Here is a 10,046-nt window from a genome sequence, read left to right on the forward strand (position 1 = left end):
TCTAAATGTGTTATACTTCACAGAATGTAAGATAAAGGGAAGTTTTACGGCCCAGTTCAAAATATAGTTTGATGATTATCCTTGTGAATTAAACTTGGCATTAACATTTTACTCAAAATCTGTTTTAAGATCCCAAACATAGTGCACATTATGCAAAAAGCTGTATGAGAAGAGTGGGTGTTCATAAAGTTGAAATGAGATTGCCTGGGGGTGGGGGGGTTTAGTGTGAGAAGTTGCCGGGCGCAGCAGATGCTCTTTGTTGCGTTGATATTGTTGTTGAAAGCTGACACGGGGCTCGGGGATTGGCTGCAGCTACCGGCAGCAAGGGGGACACGGAGCCTTCTTATTGGTTCTGCGGGAGTGTCAGTCAGCAGGCCCCTCCCCCGACCAGCAGCCCCCCTCCTCTCGGCGGCCGGCTGGGGAAGTTGAACTAAGTTTGAGCAACTTTGCTCTGCAGAAGTAAAGTTGGAGTGGCGCTGCGGAGGAACGCACGGAGAGGACCGGAGCACCGCCAACATGAAGCTGTGTCGCGCTTTTCTAGGTTCGTATCATCACTTCTTAAACTTGAAGAAACTTTAAGCAGGAGATCTGTTTCGGCATCTGAGAATTATTAATAGAAATAAAATAGTTGCAAGTGTGCAAGTAAATGTGTGAGAAGTGAACTTTACACATGTAAGAAGACTTGATCGAGTAAGCGCGTTATTGCTTAACTAAGTTTCAATTGACATGCTATAAATAAATATTAAAACTAAGTTGTTAAAAGTTATATTTTGAGTTTGTATATTCAAAACAAAGCATTTTGAGGGACACTGGAGATTAAAGAGGCCTAAATATACTTGTCTGCACGGTGGACTTAATCCCTCACAAACTAGACAGAAACTTCTGCTCAGCTTCTCGCTGAGACTAAACTTGGAGCCCGTGGTAAAAGTGTCCAGACAAAGGGCAGTTGGCCCCTGAGGGACCGTGTGGCCCTGGTACCGTGGGGACAATGCCAAGCTGCGGGCTTATTAAAAACTTTTTTTGTTGCGTTAGTCTGTCGGCTTGTTCCATCTGTCGAGGGACTACAGCCCCCCACCTCTGCGCCCAGTCAGCTGCTGCCCATGTAATATTTATACTGGCTGCCACCACACTATAGCACCATGCATACAATGTGCAGAGTTAAAGAGCTGCAGCCCCCCCATCTGCACACACACACACACACACACACACACACACACACACACACACACACACACACACACACACACACACACACACACACACACACCCACACACACGCACACGCACACGCACACACCCACACAGCTGATGCTCCACTGCTGCGGCCTTTAAACACAATCCTTCAACGTCACTTCAAGAAAAGTTTAGTTTATGTTTTTGTTTTGTATTGAGTTTAGTACATTTAGGATTCTAAAAAAAAACATTGTTTTACATTTCTTTAATTGTGGTTTAGTTGCAAACATTTAGACACGCTCCTAACGAGGTTTATTTGAGTTTTGTTTCAATAAATAGTTAAATCCCCTATTATTTTATTTATTAATAACATACTACTAACTCAGTTATTAAAACTTAGAACAAAGGGTCAGGGAGCAAAGTGGGTTGGATTTGACTTTATTTTAATGCCACACACACACACACACACACACACACACACACACACACACACACACACACACACACACACACACACACACACACACACACACACACACACACACAGACACACAGCTGATGGTCCACTGCTGCGGCCTTTAAACACAATCCTTCAACGTCACTTCAAGAAAAGTTTAGTTTATGTTTTTGTTTTGTATTGAGTTTAGTACATTTAGGATTCTAAAAAAAAACATTGTTTTACATTTCTTTAATTGTGGTTTAGTAGCAAACATTTAGACACGCTCCTAACGAGGTTTATTTGAGTTTTGTTTAAATAAATAGTTAAATCCCCTATTATTTTATTTATTAATAACATACTACTAACTCAGTTATTAAAACTTAGAACAAAGGGTCAGGGAGCAAAGGGGGTTGGATTTGACTTTATTTTAATGCCACACACACACACACACACACACACACACACACACACACACACACACACACACACACACACACACACACACACACACACACACACACACACACACACACACACACTGTTTGACAACTTTATGCCCTGAGCCTGTTTTCCAGGTCTCAGGCTCGAATAGAATAGAATCGAGGGGAAGTTCCTAAATCCATCTAAACATTGCCCATTGGTGAATGAGTGATGCGTAGCCAGAATGCCCCGGAACCAGAAGCTGTCATGCACTCAGCAGGCCGTGGGGTTTAACTGGTTTTAAAAGGAGCTCCTAGCTGCTGTGTCTCTATAGTCTTATCCTTTAAAAATAAAAAGTAATAAATAGAAGTACCTAGTTTAGTTTTGTTACATTTCGTTCAGTTTTAAAGATTCTGGCTCATAAAAGTTACGTTTTTTTAAGTTTAAATGTAGTTAAGTAGCAAACAATTATAAATTAATGAAGATGATAAGGTTTTTTTTTTAAGTGATAGCTGAGATAACTTTGGGATTATGTTTTTATTTTTCAAACAAACTTTAAATATAAAATAACTTCGAACAGTTCAGACAAAGCCTTTGTTTCCTACACACTATAGCGTGTGTGTGCAGGCCTGAGCTGTCCAGAGTTCTGAGCACACACACTCACAGGAACACAAACACAGCCTGTGGAGCTGTCCGTAGTTCTGAAATCTCACCACAGGAAAATATAATCCTCAATTTGAGTAAATATTACGGTTTTGTGTCCAAACAAAGACTTTCTATCTGCTCTGTAATCTTCAGATATATGTGTCCCCTCTGTGGGGCCCTCAGTTTTGACCTGTAGGCCCAATTTTCAACACGGCCCCTCTGCTGGATCAGGGCCCGGGGCTTTTTTTTCATATTTTCCTCTTTTGTTTATTGGATTGTTGATGCTGCTGTTGAGTGAATCCACTGTGCGCACAGTCTGAAATCATCCTGATGCGGCGTGCACGGCCGGTGATTGATTTCAGCTCCAATGCATAACAATGGGATTGCACAAAAAGAGCCTGCTGCAAAGAGATAAGAATTTAATAGAATTTCTGAAAGCTGAAGGTTGGGCTTTTTGAATATTCCCTGCGTGCGCGGCGTGGAGACAGCAGATAAAGGATGGCATTTGTGGGGACTATTCTCAAATGGCTTGTAATGAATGGTCGTCATTTCCACTAATGGTTTCAAAACAGCAAAGCAAAAAGCACGGTGTGAGCAACATTTGGGAGCGACTCGAAGTTTGCACTATTAAGACTGTTGTTTGGAGATGGCTGACAGCTGGCATCACTCTCAATGAGGCTGGAACTATCAGCAGATCTGCAGCTGACACTGATCACTCTTCTGCAAACATTTCTCTCCAGCACATTATTTTTCAGAGATAAAACAAATTGATATGGGTCTTCCTCCCCTCACCTCCCGATGAATCATTTTGTTTCGTAAATCTCCCTCGGAAACTCTCTGCCTATATGTCGTTAAAACCCACAGGACTTATTAGATGCTGTCAGCGCCGCGCGCATATAACTCTGCATACAACTACTACATCAATTCCCCCAGGCCGAGGAACAAAATATCCCTTGAATGAATTATTGGACGGTACCATTTTCCTGCATGTGTGGGGGTGAAGGATTACTGTAGCTTTATAATGCATTGGTGAAAGTTGAAGACAATCTATAAATCATGAGCTCAGTCTGCGTGGTGTTGTGTTTGCGGAGAGGTGCGTTATTGCGAAATAAATGCAAAATCTTCATGATGTTAGAAGTGTTTGAGTGCTGCAGCATTCTATTCTTATGTTTGGAAAATGTTGCAGAGAAGATAAACAAATAGTGAGAAGTTGTCAGGCTCTGAAGATGTATGATGGAGGGAGGGAGGGAGGGGAGGGGGGGAGGGAGAAAGTGAGAGAAAGAGGGAGTGTGTGTACATATGCCCATTGAGTTGTAGTAAGGGGGGACGTCAAGCCCTGCCCATCTGATGCTGGAGGTTTTACTACAGCTTCCGTGATGTCATGGCAAAGGGCGGAGGGAGGAGATGGGGGGTGTGCGGAGAGGGGGATGGAGGGGGGTACAATGGCTCATGAGGGAAAGGTAAGTCAATATTACGTTTTTTTCTCGCTGACAAAGGCAAATGAAGCCATGTTTTTGCTTACAAACAAGTAACATCTTAACGCCTTGATCCGGAGCCGTGAGCCGGAGCGCAGAGCATCAGAGGCCCCGGTCGGATCGACCGTAGCTCGCGCGTATTATTTATCAGAACTGGACATTTGTTACGGGATAGATAATCGTTTTTAAAACCTTTTACTCGGGATATCTTTTTTCGCAAACTTGACAGCAACCTGCAACTCTCCAAAGAGTGAGGACGCAGCGCAAAGCCCGCAGGAATTATTTTTGAAGACAGGTAACCATAAATATATATTTTGATAATGATATGAAATGATAAATCTAGACATTTTAGTCATGTTTTAACATAACTTCGATATCCTCCTCATCCTTGTAATATGTTACACCCGCACCGGGAGTGAGATTTTCTTGCCGATTAGTTTTCATATTTTATGATTCCTCAATTATGAATTAAAATGTACTCTCTCAGCTGCGGTCAATATAATCTATTTTTGTTAAAATTATACTCGTTTACTCGGTGTATTTACATCGTGAGAACGCTTCGTTGATGCTATGGTTAGAAATGGAGAAGATGCTGTTTTTGCCCTTTAATGTTGCTCTTCATATAAGTGGGAATAAACCGCTTTCTCAGAACCTCCGCTCTGCGTGTTTACTCTCTGCTCTGTCGGTGTGCGTGCGTGCGTGTGTGTGCGTGTGTGTGTGTGTGTGTGTGTGTGTGTGTGTGTGTGTGTGTGTGTGTGTGTGTGTGTGTGTGTGTGTGTGTGTGTGTGTGTGTGTGTGTGTGTGTGTGTGTGTGTGTGTGTGTGTGTGTGTGTGTGTGTGTGCTGGAGAAAAACACTACACTCTATATTATTGCTGTGGATGCTCTCTCGGAGAACAGAGTGGTACCTGAGTGTATTCTCTCTGTCCTCTAGTTTCACCGTCTATATCTCCAGGAATAAATTAGCTCGTGTACTGTACTCTTTACTACGCGCACACTGCACGCACTGTTTCCCCTCTTTCTGGTTGTCACAGAAAAGTGTGATATCTATCTGGAGCTCAGCACCAGATTGTGTTATTCCGATATGACAGTGGACGTTGAGCAGGACTCCCCTGAGTGTGTGTGTGTGTGTGTGTGTGTGTGTGTGTGTGTGTGTGTGTGTGTGTGTGTGTGTGTGTGTGTGTGGCTGCACGGACAGATGGATGGATGGAAGGATGGAGTGTGTATGAGAGGGAGGGGTTCTGCCATTTGATCCTCTGCAGCAAAAACAGAGATGCTCTCTTCAAATGTCAGCCGCTGTTTGCGCTGTGCAGATAATAAAGTGCGCAGAATGAACCGCGCGCCCGAGCTGCACATGGAGCCCGATGTAAGAGTGCGATTCTCCCGGTGCACAATGTAAGCCTGTGCGTTGTGTTTTTTTTGTATCACTCCCCCCCCCCCCCCCCCCCCCCCTTCCCATCCTTTTTGCTTTGCTTAGATGGCCACGTAATGTGTTGTGTGTGTGCCTCGCGGTCTGTCAGAGCACCTGTGTCCTAAGATGGAGGAAAGAGATGAGGGATGATACTCGCTGTTATGTCACCCTCAAGTTGTTGTAGCAGCCTAACACTGCTGCTGAGAAACTTCAGCTGTGAGTTTAGATGTGAGAACATCATCCAGCAGGGAGGACTTTACTTCCATAACAGAAAGGCTCTCTTTACAAACTGTGAGACTATCTTTTTAACGGGAAATGTATTTTAGTTGATAAATACATGCTTTTCCGGGATGATTTTGGGCTTTTAGTCACAGCGATACTGAAAAGTTGACTTTAATTAAATGTAGTATGACAACAGATTTCACATAACTGTATTAGGTTAGTTCAAGTTTAACCGGATATTTTTTATTTAAAACTAATATTATTGCTTTAAACTTGACCTTATACAGTTTGTGTAATTTGTTGATATAATGCATTAAATTAAAGTAAATGTTTCATTTTTATTTCAGTGCGGTGGCGTTAGAAGTTAAAAAGTGTTTAAAGCTTATCAGCTATTAAGTTAATGAATGAAAATGCACAGAATGACCCTTTAAAGTCTATTGTTGGCTTAATGCATAACCAACACTGAGCTCAGATTGAAAGCATCATATGCAGAGATGATAAACACCTATTGTTTTTCTTCTGTTTACTTTTCCTGTGAAATGTAGCCTAGTTCCAGGGGATTAGCAAATGAGGTTATTTGTGCCTTATGCTGTCAGTACTACAGAGTGAGGAGCTGCATGCAGCACCGGCCCTCAAATCAACTTGCTTCTGTTTTATTGTAGTTACCGTGATAGGAGGAAACGTCTCTATTTATGAAGGGCTGAATGGCCCGTGGTGAGGACAGCAGGTGCCGGAGGAGGGAGCGCAATAAACATGTTGGAGGAGCAGCTGGGGCTAAATTGCACCCTCGTCATTCAAAGCCTATCAGAAATCTGAGAGAGACAAGCAAAGGTCAGGGCTGGCCCCTTTCAATAGAGAGGAGGCATTTAAAATTAAAGCCTGGAAATAATTAATTTCATGCTATGCGTTAAAAGGGGAATAAATAAATCAGAATTAATTAAAAAGTAAGTCTAAATGTGCATACATTTTCCAGTGGAAAGAGAAAAGCATGACATGCAGAAATATGCAGAACATGACAGAGTGCAGCCTTCAGGTGCTCTCACTTGGAGGTATGTTTTATATACGCAGCAGAGGTCTGTTTGTTTCTCAGATGCTGAGGTCAGGCTGGCCCTCAGGGGAGCTCCTGCAAAAGCTGGTTACCATGGCGCCGCCTTCCCTTCCACACCCCGCCCATAAACTCCCATCCCATAACTGATAAAACCACCCCACCCACCCTGACAAAACACTTTAGTTACATCCGCTCTGCTTTATTTCTCCTAGCGTGAACATTTAAGGGAAGGTTTTAACAAAATCTGATTTGTATTTTTTTGCTTATCTGAAACTATGTTCACATCTGCCTGCAGATAATCTGGTTACTTTTAACCCAGTGACACAAAGAAAGCATTGAGTAACACGAGCGTCCCGCTGCACAACTTTTGATTTCTGTGTGCTCCCTGCTCTCTGTAATCACACTAAGTTGTCTCTAAATCCTGCTTAACAGGAGCGGTACAGCTGCCATGCTGTACACTAATACTGTTACAGACAGTCCACCCTGATATTTCATCTAACTATGGGTTTAGGCCTCTTTGCCCCATTGTAAGCTGCGTGCCCATAATGATATTAATCAACTTTGTTTCCTGGTAAAATATTTGTTTCGTATCAATTTATCCACGTGTCAATTCATTGTGGGTTTTTTCTTTCAGAAAACAGGACAAGTTTCTAAATTTAAAGATTTCTTTACAAACACGGAATATTGGTAGTAAAATAGTAGATATTTAAATCCATTCAATCTGTATTCATCTCCCCTTCACCCACTTGTGATTATCCGAACCTCCCCGGTGAACGGCTAATTGTCTCTTACTCCTCCAATTTTCACTGCAAAAATAATGAGCTGCGAGTCTTTTAGGTGCGATTGAGCAGCATCTGATCAAAGAATAAGCGCGCACATATCCTGAGCAGAAATTACTTTTAATGTTTATTTTTTCATCTGCGGAGCATCCAGATGTTCAGCTTTTCAAATGAAACCACAGATGAAGGTAGAGAAAGGTGCATTAGCAACCTTTCTCTGTGATTAACTACAGGCTCAGAAATGAGATACCTCTCGCAATTCAAGATGTCCTGGTGTGTTTCTGTCTGTCTGAACAAAGTGAGCAGGGATGCTGACACATGGCCTGAGGCAGCGTGTCCTAATACTGCACTACTGTTATATATTTGGCATTTAGGAAGGGCTCTCAGCTCCTTGGCCCCCAAACTAACAATACAGGATGGATGCTCACTTGAAAAGAGGAGAGAGGGAGAAAGAAAGGTGTGTGCAGACGGAGAGATGGGGATGCAGCCGAACAGGACTGCTGCTGTAAACACTTTTCCTGAGGGCGGAGTGGAAGTTGATAAACAAGCATTTTGCAAAGAGTGCTGCCTGGGCTTTGCAGAGGTTTGCACGTAATGGGGAGAGTACGGAGGGACGTGGAGGGGGGGTTGTTTGATGGAGATGGAGATTGAGATGGAGGGTGGGGGGCTGCTCTGCACTGGGACCCCTCAGATACGCACAAGCAGTCTTTTGTTTTCTGTTTGCTTGTAATGTGCACTTTGCTGCTGTGGGTTCACGTGCAGGACAGTAGCTGTGTTTGAACATGATGAAAAGGTGGAGATGCACCGAAGAACTGAAACGTTTACTTTAACTAAATGTATTATGCCAACAGATGTATGTAACTGTATTAGGTTAGTTGAAAGCAATAATATAAAGTTGAACTTAATATTATTGCTTCCAACTAACCTAATACAACTATGTGTACTTTTTTACATTAAACATTCAATTCAAGTTTCAGTGTGTTCAGTGTGTTAGAGAATCAGTTGAATCTCTTCCTGCAGGCCAAGTTGTGTTGCCTCTTCAGGTTATTTCAAATAGCTCCTACAATCATTGGAATCATTAAGTTTGAGAATTATAATTATAATTTTTTCTCTTGAATTCACACTGTATTAATTGTGACTTCTGATGAATCATCCACAGTATTGCCGCTTTGATTTACATTTTGAATAGAGTGGACTCAGAGTGCGCTGACCCCTTCCTTTCTGTATTTCCTCTGAGACTTTTGTTGAGGACAGGCAGAAAGGTGGCCATACAGAGAGAGGAGTCAGTGTAAACTCAAGGGCACTGCCTCTTTCACTGCGTGCTGCTGCCTGCTCAAATGGATGTGAGCAGGCAGCTCACATCCTTTCTCACATCCATAGAAAGGTGAGAGCTAAAGGGTAGGATGTGATTCTGAAAAAGAGTCAGATTTCACTGAAGCAGCTCAGTGCGAGGGAGCGACATCTGCTGTTTGGGATTCTCACAGATTATTACAGAAAAGTTCAGCCTTGGGCATTCATAGAAAAACACTCTGCACTCTCTCTGAACTTGAAAAAAGGGTTAGGAAAAAAACAGAACACCTCGACTGTTAGTACAACACTGTGTTGTGCTTAACACCTCCAGTTTGTGTGAGAGAAGGGGAAAAGGATTTGTGGTATGAAGTGTGTTTCTCCTGGCCGATCAGAACGATGAAGCGAGGAGCTATTACCTTGATGAAAAAAAGAGGCTTGATTTATGTACGATTTATTATTTACTGACCATTCTTCACCCCCTCTCCTGCACAGCGCCCATCCCCCTGTTCGCTTAGATATGCACCCTGAAAAGCTCCATAAAAATGCGCACATTTGATTGATTCTAATAGCAGACTGACAGGGACCCCAGCTGGGGCACTTAACCATGCCTGTGTGTCTGTCTGTGTGTGTGTGTGTGTGTGTGTGTGTGTGTGTGTGTGTGTGTGTGTGTGTGTGTGTGTGTGTGTGTGTGTGTGTGTGTGTGTGTGTGGCATACACACTGTGCCTTTAGTTAATAAAGGAGTGTCTGCAGCATGCTCGAGTGCCCTGACCTTCCCTCACAGTAAGCCCCCCCCCCCGGCTCCCTGTGTCCAAAAAGGTGCTGATTCTGTTGATTTCTCATGACAATTCTCTTTCTCCGTCTTTACAGAGAATGAGTTCCGGGGCGAGCTGGTGAACCAGCGGTGGACACGAGGCGAGAGGACCAGCAGCCGCTGCCAGGCCTCCCAAAGACTGCAGAGCCGTCGACCAATCATGGTGAGTGACAGGGCCCAGCAGCCCCTACCCCTCTCCATCCCTCTCCATCCCTCTCCACCACACCCTTCCAACATGATTCTGCTTCCTGGGCATTTCCCCAATCCCTAACTCAGCGGGGAAAGTAAAAAAGGGTGGAGGCAGAGGGAGGGGAGGATGAAGAAAAGGGGAATA

The 10,046-nt window shown here is 43.4% G+C and overlaps 1 protein-coding gene across 8 annotated transcripts in view; it reads left to right on the forward strand.

The window, feature by feature from the left end:
* The first annotated feature begins 4,116 nt into the window (after nucleotides 1-4,116).
* The window catches only part of myt1b (myelin transcription factor 1b), a 66,568-nt gene continuing 60,638 nt past the window's right edge, over nucleotides 4,117-10,046 (forward strand). For 7 of the 8 annotated variants that reach the window (XM_079674919.1, XM_079674921.1, XM_079674924.1 and 4 more), the window contains exons 1-2: nucleotides 4,144-4,447; nucleotides 9,769-9,875. In XM_079674919.1, the coding sequence (XP_079531045.1) occupies nucleotides 9,873-9,875 (3 nt within the window). In that variant the 5' untranslated portion in view covers nucleotides 4,144-4,447; nucleotides 9,769-9,872. The other variant, XM_079674920.1, reaches the window with a different exon arrangement.

Source organism: Notothenia rossii (genome assembly GCF_949606895.1).
Source record: "Notothenia rossii genome assembly, chromosome: 4".
Classification (NCBI taxonomy): domain Eukaryota; kingdom Metazoa; phylum Chordata; class Actinopteri; order Perciformes; family Nototheniidae; genus Notothenia; species Notothenia rossii.